This window comes from Protopterus annectens, chromosome 13.part0 (assembly GCF_019279795.1).
Source record: "Protopterus annectens isolate FY-2018-M chromosome 13.part0, PAN1.0, whole genome shotgun sequence".
Classification (NCBI taxonomy): Eukaryota; Metazoa; Chordata; order Ceratodontiformes; family Protopteridae; genus Protopterus; species Protopterus annectens.
The window spans coordinates 684,914,402-684,935,473 of NC_056747.1; the positions used below are offsets into that span (position 1 = coordinate 684,914,402).

General features: G+C 41.4%; 1 protein-coding gene across 1 annotated transcript in view; it reads left to right on the plus strand.

Annotated features, from left to right (window-relative positions):
* Positions 1-21,072, plus strand: part of LOC122787586 (2-(3-amino-3-carboxypropyl)histidine synthase subunit 1-like) — a 2,760,216-nt gene that overhangs the window by 496,173 nt on the left and 2,242,971 nt on the right. Inside the window, exon 2 of the mRNA XM_044054371.1 lies at positions 3,163-3,317. Within this exon, the coding sequence (XP_043910306.1) occupies positions 3,163-3,317 (155 nt within the window). The remainder of the gene's footprint in view (positions 1-3,162; positions 3,318-21,072) is intronic.

Here is a 21,072-nt window from a genome sequence, read left to right on the forward strand (position 1 = left end):
GTAGACCCATATATCACACACGTGAAGAAGTGGAAAACAACGCTTCTGCAATAGGGAAGCTTGAGCAATCATCACTAAGTTGAAATAAGCTTTTTTTTAACTGTATATCGGCCTATAATAAGCATTGTTGAGGTCAACCCTTGGTTATTTTGGAAGTTCATGTATTTGTATGAGAGCACCTTTGTTGTGTACTTGTCTGGCACAACAAACCATCTTTCAGCATTTTCTGTATTACTTCAGCCGAAGAGGGAAACCATATTTTCTCCCTCAGTACTGAATTTGTTTTCCATGTCTCTGATGTGTTTCATGTGTTATCTCGATACATTTCTTCTGGAGTTCCTTTGATAATATTAATAAGGAACCTTTCAGCAAACATATCCTGTTTTCAGAAATTATCTCTACTTTGCACTCCTCTGATCCCTTTAATGTTTCCTTATCTGAATCATCAGTGTTTATTTTGCAGTAAGTGCCATTTCTAAATTTGCATATCTTTGCAGTGGTCCATCTGTGCTCACCAAATATATTTTACCTTTTTTGTCCTGCTGCGCCTTATACAATGCATTCTTTTAATGTAAACCAGACATTTCATGACATTGCAGAATTCTGGCCTTAACATAGGACTATTTAAGCAAATTTAATTATAAATGTGGTATTGCAAAGTATTGTTTCTTTTCTGTTCTATTATGTTGTATTATATTATGTTATATTGTATTATATGTTATATTATATTATATCATATTATATTATATTATATTATATTATAAGATTTACCTGTCTGTATCCTTATTGGTATTGTTGCCATTATGTGGATATATTGTGACTTAAGTTTAGATTTTCATTGTATCATTTGTTTCTTAATGTAGAATTCAGCACATGGGATTTTTTTTCTACATTTTTAGACCATAAAGAATTGTTTTTCACTGGACATTCTAGAGCTAGTGGGCTGCAACACATTTTTTCAGGAGAAATTGGCATATCTCATATGTCTTGATAAAGGGACGTTTGCAGATAATTTGTACAAACCATTTGCTGGTAAGGCAAGCAACACTTGGGTTTTAAGCAGCTGCATTTTTTTCTTTATCCTTTTTGTGCCCCCTGTGTTTGCAGACCATCAAGCCATCATCATTACCCATTTGTCCACTGCCAGGGTGAGAGCAGTCCAATGTGCAGACATCAGGGGTGTTTATGTTGTGGCTGATGTGGGCACCAGCGTCACTGTATGGACATTCTGTGCTATCCCCCTGACATGTATGTCCTCCCAGATGCATACACACCCCATGAAGGGACACTGTTAACAGTTTGGGGTGAATCCGCTTATGTTCTTAGGTCCTATGGCCTTTGGTTGTGTGCACACTTTTTACACTAGCTGCATTTTTCAGCTTGTTTTATGGATTTGGTGGCTGTCTGTGCCTTGGATGTGTAAATGTGTAAGTGCTTTGAGCATAAAAGTTCAACATCTTGTTTAGCAGCTCCTTGGGTACCTCACTAACAGATTCTTAGGCGTGTCAGTTTTGGGGAAGGGGGAGTTACTAGATGATGATGTTATTTTATCAGTTGTGAAGCAGGTACCAGTAACATTTTCGCTTGTTCATACACCCTGTGTATCAATGATATTCTCATTCCTAGCCTGTTCAGCTTGTAGTTTTACAGTTTTGATTTTTGCTAAGGTGCCAGAAGCAGATACTGGACAGAGTTTTTCCTGTCTTAATTCAGTGTATGTAGTATGTGGTAAAGCTTGACTAGCTAGATTCATCTTGAAAACTCAGCCTTGGACAACAAAATGTATGTGTTTATTTTTATTCACATTTTGTTGACCGGGTTCATCCCACAAGGTCAGTGGCCTCTCTTCAGGGGAGTCTTGAGTTTTTTTTATAATCATAGTGACTAGGGCAAATTTGGCCAGGATGCTGGGGAACTTCCCCTACTTTTTTCAATAAGTGCTGTGGGATGGACTCTTTTACAACTACTAGAACTACCACCAATTCAGGCAGATGGGGCCATGGTTTAACATCTCTAAGCACCACAAAAATGTTGCTATCTAAGCTGATTTGATAGCACAGAGGCAAGGCATCTGTCTGTATCACTGCAACCCAGTTTTGGGATTGGACTCATGTCTGTCTGAAAAGGAGATAAGATGATGAGACTAATGACCTGCTCTGCTATCCTGGGAGGAAGGGGAAGGAAAATCTGTCACCCAGCTGACCTCTGATGAAGACTAGGAGTGTCATAGGACATCTCAGGTTTAGTACAGGTAGTGGTGACAAAGTCCTAACATCACTGCACTTGTTACCGTACACAGCTATGGTTATTGACCAGCTGCCACAAGAATGAAGGCTTGCTGTTCCCCACTGGATGTCGCACTCCATGGGCCTAATAGAAAGCACTATTGAAGTTCACTTTCCGAGGAGCTAGGTATTCACCTGGTGAAGGGTCATGTCCAGGTTACACAGAAAGAAGCAACTAGGAGATTCAGGAATAAGTGAGTGCAGAAGCTGATGGAGGAATGGCCTCAGGGTTTTTTTTTTTTTTGCTGTCTTTCCAAGTATCCTAAACTAGTCTGAAACAGATGCATGGTTAACTACAGTGTCACTGAATATGTTGCTGTTCTCTTCTGTCTGCTGTAATTGACTTTCTTTGTCATTCAACAGCAGTTTACAGGTCTGTGACATTGTTGCATCTGTTAACGTTCTGAAGGACCTGCTTTTAGCAGTCTAGTACTGGTCGTGCCCTTAATGGCCGTCTGTCTGTTTCCATAAGGTAAAGGCAAGACAGTAGGCATACCAGTACCTGGAAATTTCTAGGCCATGTCTTTTCAATTGGATTTCTGTTTATTATATAAATACCATAATTTTTACATATTGCCTTCTTTTTGTACATTCATATGAGATGCATTTTGCACTTTAAACCCCTGCAGATTGAAGAACTGGTCTGTTGGATGTATTTGACATATTCATGACTGCATGCATCTTGTTTGTCAGTGATTTATTGTTTAGCTGTGTTGTACACCACTGCAGTCACTTTTATAATGAGATGGCCATTTCTGGCTTTTATGTCTCATGTGTTACGTAGATCATGTATTTAATTATGCCCAGTATTGTTACCTGCACTTTATAATCATTGGGTATGCTGTCTGACATCTGTTTTCTTTTTTTTTTTTTTCAGTTCCAATCGATGCTACAGCTGGGATAAAGATGTTGTATGTATTTGTGGATATAAAGATCGACACATCTCATTTCATTGACACTATTCGTTTCAATTTCACCAAGGGCTCTTGCTTGGCTCTGGTTAGCACCATCCAGTTTGTGTCAGCACTACAGGTAAGGGGAGTCAGGAGTAGGAGTTGAAATCGGGACTGGGGGACAGCTATGGTGGCAGGGGAATAAGGTTGTTATGGTTTTGTGTTTTCTGAGGCCCGTCTTTCTACTACTTGCTTCATCTTTACTCTTCAGTGAAGCAAAGGCTTGGAGCCAGTGGAAAGAATAGAATGAAGTTGTCATAATGATGAGGAATATGGAGGAAGGCAGAAATTTCAGGGAGTAAGATGTTTTCAAGTTAATTGGTTAAAAAATACGACCATGATATACCTCAGCCTCTATTTTTTGAACTGTTGATAGCACTTGTCAAGGTTCAAAAACTGCATGTTTTATTCAGTGTGCTCTTGTTGGAAAGAAAAGATGCTGAAAAACAACAATGTAGAATTCTGTAGTAGTATGTGGATGTATTCTTTTAGAAGGTAGTTACCGAATTAAGAGACAGGTAGTTTAAAAAGGGAACGTGCATTTGATGTTTAATGTTCACAGCTGAGAGAAATTTGGATGTATATCTATATACTGAAGGAATTACTGGGTGACCTTTGTAATAAGAGGAATAGGTTAGATATATAAATAAATGTTACTTTACCTCTGCATTTTCTTCCATTCTGTCCCAAGTATTGCAGACATTATCTTGTTACTGTTCTTAGTGGGTTCTCCCAGAGGCACCATGTTTAGTTGACCTGCTAAGATTTTAACGCAGTAGTGTAGTATGGTGCTTGTGTGTGTTTGGTGTGCTTCTGTGCACCCACCCTTCTGATGCCTTTACCCATTTGACAGATTTGTGCGATGCATGTTCACCATCAACTTGTTGCCGTATGCTCCCACCATGAAACAGCGATGACTTACTTATTTAATTTAGTTTAATTTCTTGTATTTGTTTTCCTAACTGAGAAACCCTAATAAGCCAGTGGCTGTTTCACAGGAAAAAAAAACAAAGTACAGGACTAGAGAAGATGAGGGTCAATGCACATACACTTTTTTTGGTCATTTTTGCCATCTCACTTGTTGAGCATTAAGTCTTCTCCATCAGACCCAATCTGTTCATTCCTCCTTCCCCCATGTACTAGGGACATATGAAGTTCATCTCTAGGGCAAGAGTCATTAAGAGACACCATCATTCAGGCAGCTATGAGGATTATTTGTGCCCTTGCCAGCATCGTAACAATGTGGGTGTTGTGGTTATGTCTTACTCCCACCTCTTGGGAGATGACATGTGACCTGCATGCTCCTCTGCCGTCACCATGTGATGCACTGTACAGTGGCTTATGGGCCACATACCTGCAACCAAATTGCTTATGCTTCTTGCCATCCCTTGTGGCTTTCTTGTGACTGGCTTCACTCACCTCCTCCTTTCCCCTAGGATGGGCATATCTTTCCTTCACTTCCACTATAATCAATGTCACGTCCCTGATCTACTAATCAAACTTGTATTACCCAGGATGTGAGTAGGGCTTTATCCTTCTATGCCACCACTAACTAGTGCATACTGACTTTCACTAGATATTTAAAGAATGTTCTTTTTTTCCTTTTTGTATTAGCCAGCAGAGAGCAGTGAAGGCGTGCAGTGAATGCTACTAGTAATCTGCTCCCAGCTGTGCATACTAGTGTGAACCTGCCTGCGCATACACACAAACACACCATTTCCACTTGGAGTTCTATATGCAGATGTATTTCTCAGAAGGGAGAGAAAGATGATGTGCACCCAATCCTTGGTGACATACCTCCTAGCTGTTCCTGATTTCGTTTTATGCCTTTGTCTTGGCCCTTCTAAAGTTTTTGAGATTTTGGTAAATCACTGAGGATTGCAGTCAGTCTGTAATACCAGACATCAACGATTCATACTTCTTTCAGTTCACAAAATGCAAGTGATGGAAAACATCTATTACCTTGAAAACATGTCATTTTATTACCTTTTTAAGTGAATTTGAATAATAATTAAAAACTGTCCCTAATTTTGGTCCTTTGTCCACCTTTTTATATTTGCCTTTGGCCCTGATTCTTTTTTGAGCAAAACTTGATTAAACGTTCAATTTATTACACAGCATGTATCCAAAATCAACATCATCATATTACAGTCATATACTTACTGAATTTAAATATTCATTTTAGTTTTTTCCATAAAAATTTTACATTTAAACTTTTCCCACCGATTAAACCTACGTGCCATTAATTATTATTTTATTGTTTTGCCATTTTCATTCCCCTCCCAGCATTCTTTTCATCTCCGTCACTCTGGCATCTTGTCCCAGATATTTGAGCTTCAACTCTGAGATCCAGAAATATAAATCAGTACAGAAGCAGTAAGCCAGTTTTGATTTGAATGGACTCTAATCTTGCCAGCAGTGTTGTCAGCAATGTTGTACTTTGTAAACTCCGTATCTAGATACAGACTATGTTTTTCTGGTAAGTGAAACAAGAGTTTCATTTTTAAATTTCTCCCTAGGTAGGCCAGCATATTATTGCATTGGTTCCTTTCACTGAGCATTTTGAATGTAAATTGCTCATAGTATCATTAATATCACTGTGTTTAAAATGTACCTTATTTGCAAATTGTGTTCTCTCTCAGGACTGCTACTCAAGGCCATGGCAGCTGGGTTTATGGAATGAAATCTTTTCATCAGCGTGCTTAACCAGAGTGTAGGTTATAAACAGCACAAACAGTGCACTTATCTTCATTGTGTAAGATAAGCAGCATTTCTGTTACTCTTTTTAGAATGTTTGTCTTTTTTCTGTGCCACTGTTACCTGAGCAACCGCATTTTTTACGTAAATGTTTAGTGGGCTAATGAAGCCCTTTCAGTCTTAAGAGTGGTGGCTTTTTAGTAACAGTGCGTGTCTGTAGTTACGCATGTAGCACATGACAAGTGTGTGTAGTCTAAAACAGGCTTGTCCTGGTACTGTATTGAAATCTACTAGGTGGGATCGACACATACTGCTTGACTCTTACCTGGATTAAAAATGGTACACAAAACTGACCAGAATGAGATGAAACAAATGCAGGGAATTATAGGAAATTTGCTTTCCAGTGCCTGCCCTACCGTTCTAATCTAACTCTGAAGTAATGTCTTGGGACATAGGCTGGTTTGCTAGAGTGCAAAGCAAGTTATTCCTACTATGCAGAGCACTGCAAACATGGAATTATAGTTTAGTAGTGGGTTTGAGTGGCAGAATTCCTTATTATGGAGGTGAACATAGGAAGTTAGTTGTCCCTTTGTGGAAAACAGTTTGACCTTGGAGCTGTATTCTTTTTAGTAGTAGGCAGTGTATTTGATTGCTTTTATTTTGTCAGATGTAACTGAACAGTGTGTGTGTGTGTGTGTGTGTGTGTGTGTGTGTGTGTGTGTGTGTGTGTGTGTGTGTGTGTGTGTGTGTGTGTGTGTGTGTGTGTGTGTGTGTGTGTGTGTGTGTGTGTGTGTGTGAGAGATCACTTTGAGTAGATCTGTTGCAGTCAGTTCCCAGCTTTTGAAGTATACATTACAAGAAACACTTTGAACTGACATAATATTTGCTAGAGCCTATATTATATATAAAATCAATATAGAATGGGAAGTTTGTTCAGTTACTATGTTTTCTATGAATGTGCATGCACAACATGCTACATAAATATGCATACATACAGGGGAGGAATGAGGTTTAAAAGAAGGCAGGACTTAAACGAGCTGTATGATGTTTGAAAATGATTGGCTAGATTACAAATATTTGTAACTGAGAGTGTGTCAGTATGATTTGTGATATAAAATGCTTGCAACTAGGGTCGTGTCGGTGTGGTGTGTTTTCGTTTATATAAATGTATGATTGCTTATGTTGTAAGTGGTGGTTTAATAAATATGTTTCTTGTTTAAAAAAGGGGACAGGAATTGAATAATTTATGTAATGTTGCTTAGGTTATATGATATATAGTAATATATGTGAAGTATAATGTTTGATCTGAAGTTGTTGTCTTCATTTGATCTTCAACCTGTGAGTTCAGATCTGATCTCGGATCTGACTCTGCCAAATACTACAGCTCTAGGATCTGAAAAATCTGAGAGCCTCCCCTACCCATAATGCCCTGCTCCCCCTTCATCCCTCAGATCTCGTTTGCTGCTTTTCTGAACAGCACAGGATAGTGACTATCTGAGCTCGTTTTGGTTTTTGTGAGTGAATTATAAAAGTTTTTTTTTCCTTATAATCTTTCTTATCTCTGTTGTCACCCCTGTCTTTTATTTGTACTGCATGGGTCTGTTCTTTTATGGTTCTTTCTATCGCTCTCTATTTCCCTTTCCATTTCCCAAAAAGGAAAAAAAATCCAACTATCTAAAAGCTGGCTGTAGCCTTTCTTATAGTGGTTAGCTAAGCCCTTTCTGCATTTAAATTTTTTTTTCTATTAGTTTCCCTGCTTGGCCCTTGCCATGTCTGACAAACCAGTGGGGTTTGAAAAGTACCCTACATGTGGGCATAACCCTCCTCTATCCATTGCCCACATGGAATGCATTGTTTGTTTGAGGTCCTCTCACCTGGACTCATTTTGTTCTATATGCGCTTGGTTCAATCAACACGCTCTCATTGACAGGAGAAACAAACTGATATTGAGGGGTCTTCTGCCTTCTTCCTCCTCTTCTGGTTCTCCATCCATCTTCCTCCTCTTCTGGTTCTCCGTCCACTTCAGGGGCACAACCCCCCACCAAGAGACACAAGGAGAAGAAAAGGTCCCTGGACAGCAGTTCTTCCTTGCCTGAGGAGCCCTCTTGCAAGTCTGCCAAAACTTTGGATCTTTAGTCATCAGATCCAAACATAGGTGAGGAAAGATTCTGGAGGTGATTCCCCCAGTTTTTCTCCAGAACCGATTACCTCCAGGCCCAAGTCGCCACTACATCATTTTCCTAAACCAGCTTCCAGGCCTCCTTCAGTTGCTTTATCCGCCAGGTCCTCCCAGAGCCTTTCTGAAGCTGAGGTCAACAGAATGCTGATGAAGTTCCTCAAGGCGCAAATTCAACTGGGGGTTCTGCCCACTCCATCCCCCGTTGGATCCAGTAGCCTTTGGCCTGCTTTTGGCCCTCTCTGTCCTTCTCAGATCCGACCACTGGCTTCGGAGTTGTTGGATCTGAGGATCCTGAGACCTGACATGTCTGAGCCAAAAGGTACTGTCACCTTGACTCCAGTGGTTGCCCTGAGTAGCTCGGCCCTGAAACATTTGGATCGGGGTGGCTCTCGGAATCATAGTGCCGGCATCAGATCTGAGGGTTTGTTGTCAGCTGTGAAGTTTTCAGAGTTGTCTCTTCCCCTCAGAGCCTCAGCGCTTGATAGTTCGGTTTTGACTTCCCCCTTGGATCTAAGAGTGGCAGGAACTCGTAGGGCTCCTCTACCGACAACTTCAGTTCTGGTGGGGGGTCCCTCAGATTCTCATTCACCCTCGGCATTTGAAGTAGTGGAAAGGGTTCTCTCCATCACTAGGTGAAACTCAGCTCTCCCCTCCTTGGAGGCCGGTCCATCCTCAGGAGAACTTCTGCAAGAGGCATCCCTTCTGTCTCCTCCAGAACAGCCTGCCCAAAAGAACTTCTAGACCTCTTCCCAGTTGGAACACCTTGAGTCTTCTGATACCTACCCAGAGCATCCCACCGAAGAGGTCTTTCATAAGTGTACTTGCAAAAGGAGACATGCAGATTCCTCTTCCAAATCCCTCACTGAGGATAATGATTTAGAAGAAGTCCCCCGAGCAGACCCTCTGATTGATCTCATCTGCCACAGGGCTTTGAAGGAGCTGGACACAGTGGAACCCATCCCCAAATGCCCAGATAAGGTTCTTAGTGCACCTTCAGATAGGCCTCATTGAACCAAAGATATTCCTGTTGATGCCATGGTGGTTGCAGCAGCCACCAAAAAGGAGCTGGCTCAGGAAAGCTCATCTGTTCACTGTCCAAACAGGGAGTCTCAGGCAGTGGACAGATTCGGGAAGCAGGTGTACACTTCAGCTTCCTTTGCTTTGTGGGTGCTGAACTATTTGGCATATGTGACCAGACTTCAGAGAGACCTGGTTAAGGAGCTCTCTAGTTCTGCCCCAGAGTCCATGTCTGCAGAGAAACAGAAAACCTTTTCCTCCAGAATGGCCACCTTTTTTTCTATAGCAAAATACGTCCATGAGGTTAATCTTGCATGCGGCAGAGTGTGCCTCATGGGCGGCTGGTTCAGGCATTGCCATAAGGCGCCACACCTGGGTGTGGCTCTGTGATTTCACAGAACCCTTTAAGGTGTCTTTTACTAATGCTTCCTTTGATGGATCATCTTTGTTTGGTCCTGCTGTTAGAGACACGTTCTCCCAGAGTTAGAAGGATGGGAAAACCTTATCTGCTGTCAGAATCAGTTTTGCCACCCCTCAATGGTCCTTTTCCAGCAACCAAAGTGGCAGCAAAAAGTTGTGGTCCCGAGGATCTGAATGTCCTTTTCAGGAATCAACAGGAAAAGTTTCCTCCAAAGGCAGTGGTGGAAATGGTGCTAATGGCAGATGGGGTGCCATGATCCAGAGGTCTCCAGATACCTTCTCAGACAGGCCCAATCAGCAGTCCTGAAGGATTGCCCGACTGCTTCACTCTGGAGGCAGTTGAGGGACATCTCTCTCTACACCCAACAGCCTGGGAAGCCATCATGAATGACCATTGGGTTCTGAACATAATATCCAGAGACTATGTCATTCCCTTTTAATAAAATCTGTCTCCAACCAAATCCCTCCCTGATGTCCCAACCAGTCAAGGAAGGCTGTGGCATTAGAAATTTCAAAGCTGCTCTCAAAAAAAACATTCAGACTGTCCCCCAAGGCCAGTTCGGTTCAGGCATCTATTCCAGATTCTTTTTAGCCCCCATAAAAACGGGAGACCTCAGACCTATTCTGGGTCTGACAAACTTGAACCGTTGCCAATTCAAAGTTCTGAATGGTCACAATTCAGTCTATTCTGCTCTTCCTGGTGAAGGACGACTGAATGTGCTTGGTAGACCTTCAGGAAGTGTACTATCACATCAAAATGAACAGGCACTCCAAAAGGTTTCTCTGCTTCTGGCTGGGAGCCAGTCATTACCATTTCAGAGTACTCACCTTTGGTTTCGCCACAGCCCCCCTGTGTAATCACCCAAATATATGGCAGTAGTAGCAGCTCACTTGAGGCTGCAAAGATTCTGTGTGTTTCCCTACCTGAATGACTGGCTCCTTACTGCTCTGACCAGGCATCGACTCCTCCAAGCCAGGGATTACCTACTTCAACTAACCTCAACCTTGAGCATCTCCATCAACCTAATAAAGTCTCGTCTACAACCAGTACAGGTGATAGACTTCATTGGAGCCCATATAGACATGACACATTGCTTATTTCTTCTTCCTCCAGTGGGGATCTCCACCCTCAGACTCCATGTCAGACAGATTCTAGACATTCCTATGCCTCCAGAATGTCTTGTTCTAAGAGAGTTGGGCTCATTGGCTGCCACCATCAGTCTTCTTCCTATAGCTCATCTCCACATGAGCGTTCTTCAATGGACTCCAGCAGTTCAATGGTCCCTTCTTTCTTATCCTCTAAGCTATCCGATCAGACTGTCTTGAGTATGCAAGGAATCTCTTTTCTGGTGGCTTCAATTGCAGGTTCTAGAATAGGGTCGCCCGTTTATCCTCCCACGCCCAAAGGCCACTGTGACCATGGACACCTTCCATCTCGGGTGGGGTGGGGGGGCATTTTATTGGTCAGACAGTCCAAGGCACCTGGTACCCTTTAGAAATCAATTTGCACATAAACATCCTGGAGATGAGAGCAGTGCTCCAGTCCCTTCATACCTGTCTTCCTTCGGGGTCCATTGCAATTCAGACAGACCTGTCATTTGTTTGGTACATCAGCAAGCAGGGAGGAACCAAGTCTTATCCCTTGTGTCAAGAGGCCATGAGGTTGTGGCAATGGGCGATCTCTTCCAACCACTTTCTAGTGGCAATGCACATTCCGGGGAAGTCAAACATACTTGTGGACAGGTTCTACAGGACCATTCTGATGCCTCACGAGAGGTCTCTGAATCCTTCAGTGGCAGACATGATCTTCCAGAAATGGGGTCAGCCTTTCTGTGATCTCTTCCCGTCTCCTTCCAACGCCAAGTGCAGTGAGTTCTTTTCCCTGATCCCTCCTCAGGGACAGTCACCAAGAGTTTCTGTAGTCCATGCTTCACCCCCCCAAAGACTGCTTTACGCTTAACCCCCCCCCCCGTCCCTCTCATTCCCAAATTTCTTCAGAAAGCTCAGAGGTTGAAGAGCAAAGTTATCCTCATTGCTCTCTTTTGGCCTCAACAAGTGCGGTTTTCCTTCCTCTGGTCTCATCTAGTATGTCCTCTCTGGATCCCACTTCAGACCTCCTCTCCCATCTCTCTGGTCATCCTCACCCAGCTCTACCCAACCTAAAGCTGACTGCTTGGTTGCTGCAATTTCCATTGATGGCTAGAAATCCCTGGCTTTCTTCCCCAGTTAGGGAGATTTTTAGTAGCAGCACATAAACTTTCCATCAGGAAAATATATTACAGCAAGTAGAAGTGATTTTCTGTTTGGGCCCACTGAAACCAACTGGATCTTTTTACAGATGTTTCTGCTGTGTTTGATTTTTTAATGTCCATTTTTCATAATGGAGCTAGTTTTTCCACTGTCAGGGTGCAACTGGCAGCTATCTTGCACTTTCATGTTTGGGGAAAATTCATTACCTTTGACCTCTTCCAAGCTGTGCAAGACATTCCTCAAAGGCACCTTTCTTCTTCATCCTCCCATTAAGGATCCCACTCCTCCTTGGGACCTTACCATGGTCTTATAAGCATTGGTTGCACCTCCTTTCAAACCAGCAGCAAAGGTTGATTTGAAGTTTTTGTCTTGGAAGACTGCTTTCTTAGTAGCTATCACTTCAGCTAAGAGAGTGTCTGAAATTCTAGCGTTATCTATCAAACCACCCCTATTTGGTGTTTCACAATGATAGAGTTGTGTTGTGCACTAGTCCTTCCTTCCCGCCCAAGGTTGCTTTTGAGGTTAATATTAATCAGGTAGTAAATCTTCCAGTGTTCTTCCCTAATTTCCAGAGAGTACAAACTCTGTGTGCTGGATGTGCTTAGACAATTACATTTTTCTTTGGATAGGACTAAACACTTCAGAAAGCCTAACCAGATTTTTGTTTCTTATTCCAAAACCAAATTGGGAAACCAGTTTCTCTGGCAAATTGGATTGCAAGGTGTATTTCTCTGGTATACCCCAATAAAGGAATTTCCTTACTGTTACCAATCATAGCTCACTCCACTAGGTCAGTACCCACCTCCTCTGCCTTCTGGTCTAGTGTGCCCATTGATGATATTTGTTCTACAGCTACTTGGTTTAACTCACATACCTTCATATCTCACTACATATTGGACATTATTTCAAGGACCAAGGCTTCCTTTGGTTGCTGTGCTCTGGAATCTCCTTCCATAAGGGCCCCCCAAGATTTATGTAGCTAGAGGCTCTGTCCCACAGGTTGAAGATCAAATGAAAGCAACAACTTCAGATAAAGAAGTAATGTACTTACCATAATGTTCCATCTGAGCTGATGCTTTTTCATTTGGTTTTCAACCTTCCCTCCCCCCATTTCTTTATGGAGACCTGGCGGATGTTGTTTTTGGTCAATTCTGTGTCTGTGTTAAGCATCTGAAGTCTCCTTGTTCTTTCCTTCAAGGGACATATGCTTTCTCATTTATATATATATATATATATATATATATATATATATATATATATATGTGTGTGTGTGTGTGTGTGTGTGTGTGTGTGTGTATATATATATATATATAAATGTGTGTGTGTGTGTATATATATATATATATATATATATATATATATATATATATATATGCATATGTATTGTATTTGTATTACACACTTGTTTTGGGTGCAGCAAACTCGATCTGAGGGATGATAGGGGAGCAGGGTATTATGGGTAGGGGAGGAGGTCAGATTTTTTGGATCCAAGAGCTGTAGTATTCGACCAAACCTACAGGTTGAAGACCAAATGAAAAAGCAACAACCCAGATGGAACGTTAATGTAAGTGCATAACTTCTTTTTAATGTTACTTTGTTAATACAGTTTGATTTCTTTTGTATAAATGTAAATTTGTCTATGTCATATGTAATAATTCAATAAAGGTGTTAAAAACATAATGTTTGGCTGTTCTTCAGTAAACAGAAGTAGAAAAATCTGAATAAATATGATGCAGTTGTTTAAGATAAAGAATTACAAAAGAAAGAGAGTTATGCATTAGTCTAATAGACTTAGTTTCTGTATGCCACCTTTTCTCTCTCTTTAAAAAAAAAAATTCCTTTTGAAGCAGTTTTCTGGAAACCCACTGAAATGTTATTTTTGTCTGTGTATTTCTTCCTTAGAAATCACATAAATTCCAAATGCTTGCAGTCATTTCAGTAGTATAGATAGTTGACATTTAAATAAATAGGATCCCAGTGTCGTTTAAATATTTGCATATACTTTGTTACAAGAGGCATAAAAGAGAGAAACAAAAAAAAATGAAGTGGCTGTAAGAAAAGACAGTAGAACAGTAGGAGGCAAAAAATTTCCAAATTGTAGCAAGATGTAATCGCATGGGTCTCTTGAGAAACTTGATTGCTTAGCTTTCCTAATTAAGCAGGTGTTGTCTTTTTGTGTTTCTCCAGCGATTATGTGTGGTTTTCTGTTATTTAATAATTTTTGCTCCATTTCTAGTGTGGCTTGCATGTGAAAACATTTGTTCGTCACAGGCACATCCAGACTGTTTGCAAATGTAATTTAACTTAAATGAACAGAAGGAAATACAGAGAGTGAGGAAGAGCATATTTATGGATGTTGCTCTTTACTTTCATTATTTCTAGCAGAATAAAGCTTTTTCAGCTCTGCCCTGTTTCACTGGGACACTTTTTTTTCAATCATGAAAGGGTGGACATGTGGGCCGCTGTGGTGCAGTGGTTAGCGTCGTCTCCTCACAGCAAGAGGTTCTCCTGTTCGATTCTCGGCTGGAGCGCCTTCTGTGTGGAGTCTGCATGTCCTCCCCATAGTCGAGTAACGTCTAAAGATATGCAGGTAGGTGCGTGCGTGAATGGTTGTGCCTTCCTTGTAGGTCAGGTGTCGTTCTGGCAACTCGGCACCATAAAAATCCACTGCCAATCATTAGCGGACCGGAGTTCCACTGATGACCCCTAACCGGGAAAAGCCGAAAGGTCAAGAAGAAGAAGTGTGGACTGTACATTTCTAACTCTGCAACTGTCATTCAGTCCATAAATGAAATATTTGACTTAATTCCTGTGTTGTCTTTTGTTTCCTATGTATTTGTGAGGTTGCCTCCAAGTACTTTTTTTCTGTGAGGGGGCTGTGGGGTAAAACTGACAGTAAGCAATTATTGTCTAATTTTGTGAAGTGTGAAGGACCCTACTTTGCAGAATACATCTCTTGTATTAGTGCTGTTCATTATCAGGATTATGCATTAGCAGGGAAACTACTAAGGAATGCTGACAACCGTTCTTTGTGGTCTAAAATTGTTCTAAAATGAGCCCAGTTTTACAGAAATGTAGTTTAAACTGTTTAGAATGCCATTGCATTTCCATTTATTTCATTTTACATGGGTTAAAAGCATAGCCGTCAATCTTCCGTCTCCAAAATGTGGAAGTCTACATCTCATAATGTAGAACAAATGGGCAAAATGTGGAACACTTACTAACAACTTAATCTAGGATGCTTACAGCATGATTAAAATGTGTTACTTTATAAAATATTAGGTTGATGAACTAATATGCAGCAATATTATTTTCAATGAATATGCAAAAAAAAACCTAACAATGATGCATGGAACGGTGACTTTTAAGACTCGGACTAAGGAACATTTCCTTAAAATATGGTACAGTTGAGAGGTATAGTTGAGACCATGACCTCTGTCAACATTTTTAGGAGACTGAAATGATACCTTCAGCAAGTAGTAAATAGGTAAAATGTAAATGTAAGTTTGTGTAAAGAAATGTGAACTGTTAAGAAGTGAAAACAGGCATATACATACATACTGTCGGTCAGGCCACAGGTGTATAGAAACCATTAGGTGGGATGTGGCAATGCTCTTCATTTTGATCACTGCTACAGTAGCCTTAGCTATAGGGGTTATATTTTGCCAAGGATGTAACAGCTGGCCAGCTTCCAAAGTTTCAGGGCATTTTCCACGTACCCAAACTGTAAAGCAGCTCAAGCTGAGCTGCCTAAAAAGCAAGTCGGGGCATGAAGCCCTTTAGAGCTTTACTGCTGCCCAAGGGTATGCTCCTGTGAGGCTTTTGAGGATCAACAGTCAGCTTGTGCTTTCCTTAGCTGGGCAGATAAGTTCCCTTTGGGGAGAAAACTTCCCTTTTCTTATTTTGTACTGATGTTTTATTACTTTCCTCTTCAAGAAAGTTATTTTAAAGCCTGGACTGTTGTTTTAACAGCCTCCAGGCTGTAGCGTACTTTTAAACAGAACACTTGTTGTTTCTGTCAGTTTAAAAGTAATGCTATTCAACTGCTAAACTATTTCTGTGGAGAAATTGTGTTTATTTTAAGTTTATGGGGCTGCCATAGTGGTTGAAAGTGCTTTTTACTGTTTTTTTTTTTCTGTCAAAAAAGCTATCTTTTGTAGACTGGTAGTTTTACTGGCATTGTTCCTTGGTTCTCCCAGGATAGAGGCACCATTTTTCACTTGACCAGGGAATAGAATATTCACTTCCACAGTTGGTCCTTCTTCCAGCCACAAAAAGAAAAAGTTAAACAAACAGCCTTTGCCGCCACAGCAAACAAGCAATTTGCCTCAGCCGCACGTGGGTGACTTTGCTGTACCTTAGACCACTCATCTTATACCCCGGATCCCTCTTGTGTAGCACCTACAGCCATTATGGATCAGGAGTTAGCCAAATCTTCTGTAGCTATTGGGGTCCCCTATGTGGGCAAGGGAGAAATACACCCATTCCTCCTAGCCTGTCTGCTGTAGAGGAGGTGTGTCTTACTGAATGCAAATTTCTTGATTCCTAGCCAGCTGTCCCCAAAAATTCAGATAGGATGTATAAAGGTCCTCAGTCTATTAAATTTTTTACACTATTCCCAACACTTACCCAGCAGCTATAGCCTTAACTGAGTCTTCTGCTGCCAAACACTTAATTCCAATCCTACTCTTTCAAATAAGGATTGGAAAATGATTAATAGGTATGGGGAAAAGTGTATACTTTTACAGCTTTGAATTTCAGAATTTCAAATTGTCAGGCTCATATGTTAAAGTTTATTCTGAAATATTGTGAAAATACGAGAAATGTTTTTTTTTCTGCAGTTTGTTCTTGTTAAGAAAAATCTGCTTTAAATAATTTAGTTACTTCTGTTGCAGGTTCCAGTGTGTAGATCACGAGACAAATGCCTGTGAGCTACAACACCGAAAGCAGAAGAATGCAGCACCGCTTGACTGTAGAGCGGTGCGGCCGAAAGGGAGCTACACGGCGGGAGTGCACACACATGGTAAACACGTAGATATGATCCCTAACAGAACTAAGCAGGCTGTTTCCTGACTGTGGAAACAGCCTCGCTAGATATGCGATCGGCAGCATAAGTACGAGAAACAGAATTAAAAAAACAAACAAAAAAAAAAAAAAAACAGCATAGCTGCTCTATGCAATCGGCAGCACAAGTAATTAAACCAGGTGCAAGCAAACAAACCAAAAAAAAGCTAGCATACCTGCATTATGCGATCGGCAGTGCAGGTAAGAAAAACAGGTGCAAGTAAACAGAATAAAATACAAACAGCATACCTGCTAAGCACGCACAGAAATACCCACACACAACCCTTGCAGGAAAAGCATAGAGTGGGAAGTTGCAAGCTGGGAACAGCCAACGAAGCTGCATCTGCAGCTACTAGATACACCAATACATGCACATTGTTAGTGGCAAAAGCACAGTCACAACGGAACAGAAATAACGTGCCCTGTCAGAGCCTTCCTAATGCATACCTGTCCACCTCATAGAACAAGCCATCTGGATAAAGCCATAATTAAAAGCAGGAGTAAGGCCCAAAAAGAGGGGCAAAGTGCAAAATCTGCTGTTGCAAACCTAGAAAGTAGATAGAATAACAGGTTTCGCATTAGCATGACTTTTCTAAAGGGTATGAAGTCTGGAACTCAGTTGTCTACCAGTATGTCTAACTTCAGTATTACCTGTCCATCTATGTCTCCATCTATTGCATTAGTTATTTAGGTATGTTATGTACACTACTTACTGATATACTTATAACAGTCATCCACAAGTAATCCACAGATAAAGGAAAGCCAAAAGCACAACACAGACCTACATACATACAGACAACAACAGGCAGTCCTGAGTAAGACATATTCCCAAAATACCAAGTGCAAATTGAAAATAGTGTCATCACTGCTGCACTACCCCTTATACAAGACATGCCCATATACCTGTGGCAGGTGTGAACAGGACAACCCTTGCTATTAATGACTACCTAACTACTGGTACAGAAGCAACCACTGTGGAAGGGAACATTGGCACGTAGAGGAGGGAAAGCACATATCAGACATGCAGGAATATACACCCACGTCACTGTCCACAACTGATCGTATACTTCAGAAGCAACATGTGTGGTACGTGGGGGTAGCCTAATCGATCCTATGGTTTTGCAGATGGGATACACACATATGCAAAGGCATGTAGGCAGAAAAGAGTGCTATGCAGGGGAACATCCATAAGTAATGTCTGTCTCTGAAACTGAGGCTGTGCACCACACATTGGTTGGTCAGCTTCAGTAGCTGGGAGTTAAAGGGGACATGTGCAGTACAAGTAGACCCAGTGGTGTAGAAGCGATCTGGATAGACACCTGCAGGACTGCAGTCAGTTGTCAGTTCCACGGCTGAGTGAAATGAAGAGAGAATCCTTAGAATGAAAGGTAGGAAGAGCAGGGTGGTGTGTATACTGCTACAAAGGACCATTGTGGCAGACAGCTCGTATTCAGAAGGTTCAACAAACAAGGCAGTGTACTGCAGCATAACCATAGTCTGATAGTGGCCTATACCTAAGTAGTGTTAACGTACTCTGCCCTGCTACATTGGATGTGATGGATGCTAAGAGGCCAACCACAAGTAGTGTTGCCATGATGGAGTCCGTATATGAGTATAGCCCAGGTCAGCTTAGCAACAGATATTGGACAGTGCCCAGCCAGCAAGGCAAACCAGTGCTGGTAGTGGAGGGATACCTGTACCACTGAGAGTGGGAAGTCCTCTCCAGATGGTACTGGGCATGTCACTGTCCACCAGGATGTAGGGAAAATACTGCATAAATCACTGCCACACCAGCATGGACTAGATGCAACCACTGCCCAGGTGGCTGTGCTGCGAGCAGAACTACAGCAGAGGGCAGTAAACAGCAATGACATGCCTAGTCTGGTAATGCAAAGTGTCCTTGGCACAGCAGATGACAATGTACTACAGGAGATGCCTTGCCACCCTGTGTTGTAGAATCACCAGGGTACGGCAGAGGGCATGGGCATCTATGTCCACACCTCCAGCAACACTTGCAGATATCGATGTCAGCCAGTACCCACTCGGTAGTGGCAGCTTTATCTTACACACACAGTCAGATATGGATGGGAGAGAGTCCTTGGTTCTGCTAACTACAGCACAAAATCTGGTGGATTTGTGCAGGTTAGACATCATACTCTGGGATGGAGAAAGTATTTGGTTTCTGTACCCAGAAAATCTAAGGACACAGCTCATTTTTTGCAATCTTTATACAGATATTTAGGTCCCAATGCTGACTGTATGGATTATTTGTTAGTAACCCTGGATATAAACAGATTGTTCACAGTAATTATAAGAGAATGTGGCTTGATGGCCATTGAGGCCTTTTTGCAACAAGTACAAATCTTGAATCAAACTGATATTGACAGTGTATGTTTACTATTAGACTGTGTTGAGCAACAATATTTTTATCTATCATAATTGCTTCTATTGTCAGAGCATGGGGGCAGCCATGGGCACCCCCTGTGCAATCTCGTATGCCAGCATAGTGTTGGCATATTGGGAGGATCAAGCAATATTTGAGACAAACCATTTATGGAAGGGGTACCAGAGTTATTATGTCCGTTTTGTGGATGGTGTCTTCTTGCTTTGGACAGGGACACAGGAACAACTCTATGAGTTTGTTACCTACCTGGAAAGCACCACTGATTTTTTTTGAGGTTTAGTATTTCACTCTCGGATGCAACTATAGATTTCTTAGATGTCCGAGTGATGAAAAACACAGAGCAACGGATTGAGACTGTGTTATATAGGAAAGAATGCTGGAGGAATACTCTCCTAGCCTATGATAGTATGCACCCCAGATATACATTTAACAATATTGCTCGGGGACAATTTTTTCGAACATCTAGGTTATGTACTAATGATGAGACATATAGAGAGAAGTCTGCAGAATTGATGGTGAATTTAAAAGCAAGGGGATATAATCAGAACATAACACAGCGGGCATTTAATAAAAGTAAAGAAGAGAGGTTGAACAAAGCAAAACCCTGATTTTCTGGAAATGTACAGGTGGCATGACAGGGAGACTGATATAAGCAAGCAGCCCCTTTGAATTACTTTGAATTTTAGTAACAATGTGTGGGGCATATGTGACATTATTCGCCAAAACTGGAAAAGCTTGTTAACCGATGACAGAGTGAAGGCACTAATAACTCCGGAACCCATATTTTGTTTCAAACGTAGTAAGAATTTAAAGGATTTGCTCTGTACAGACCAACAGGGGGTTAGGAAACCTGTCATGGGGTGACAAGGGACATTCCCCTGTAGATATTGCAAAACTTGTCAATGTATTAGACATAACACATTCATCCATCCACTGACTGGAAAGAGCTATTCATAGGTAGGTACTAGGCTATCTGCCCAAAGGCATTTATAAGCCTAGCCAGAATGTGTTAGCTTTCGCCCCCCCTTAGATTAGTTCCCTGTGCCTCTGTCCAGCAGAGCCACTGAAGTGATCCCCGGGGTAAAGTTTGTTTCCCATCCACTCGTCAAGGTTTCTCTTGAAGAGTGTTAGTGAGGAGCTCTGCCTAATGTAGATTGGAATCTTGTTCCATAGCATGGGAAGTCTCTGGGATAGGAATCTATCCCTCCAGCATGTCCTATTTATTGTTGTGGTGAAGTTTAGATCCCTAGAGTGTGTGGCTTGAGGGGATATGGTTTTCTTTGGGTGGAGCATGTCCCAATATGCTGACTGTTTGACCGCAATATTATATACTTGGCTGATTGTATGAAATGTTGTTCATTTTATGTTGGTAAAATGAATTGTAGATTGAAAGACAGGGTGTTACAACATATGTCAGCTATACGTGCAGCCAATACACATAATGTCCTGTATCAGCATGTAAAGCAGTGTCCTGGGCATGTATTTTCTTTTTATGGTTTTGCAGGTTATTCATCCAACCACGAGGGGGGGTGATTTGAGAAATATAACATGCAGTGAAACTAGATGGATAATCAATCTGGGTGCTGCTAGAGCGCCTGGCCTGAATGGTGTCATTCCTATCAAGCCTTTTTTAAAAAAGGGATTTTTACTGAGTCTTTGATTGGCTGTTATGTATTTTAAAAGGGGTTCATAACTTTTGTATGTTTTTTTTTAAACCTGAAAGTGCTAACCTACTGCATTTTATTACCTACTGCATTTTATTAAACTACTGATTTTTATCAGCCTGGTGGTCCGGATCGTCTG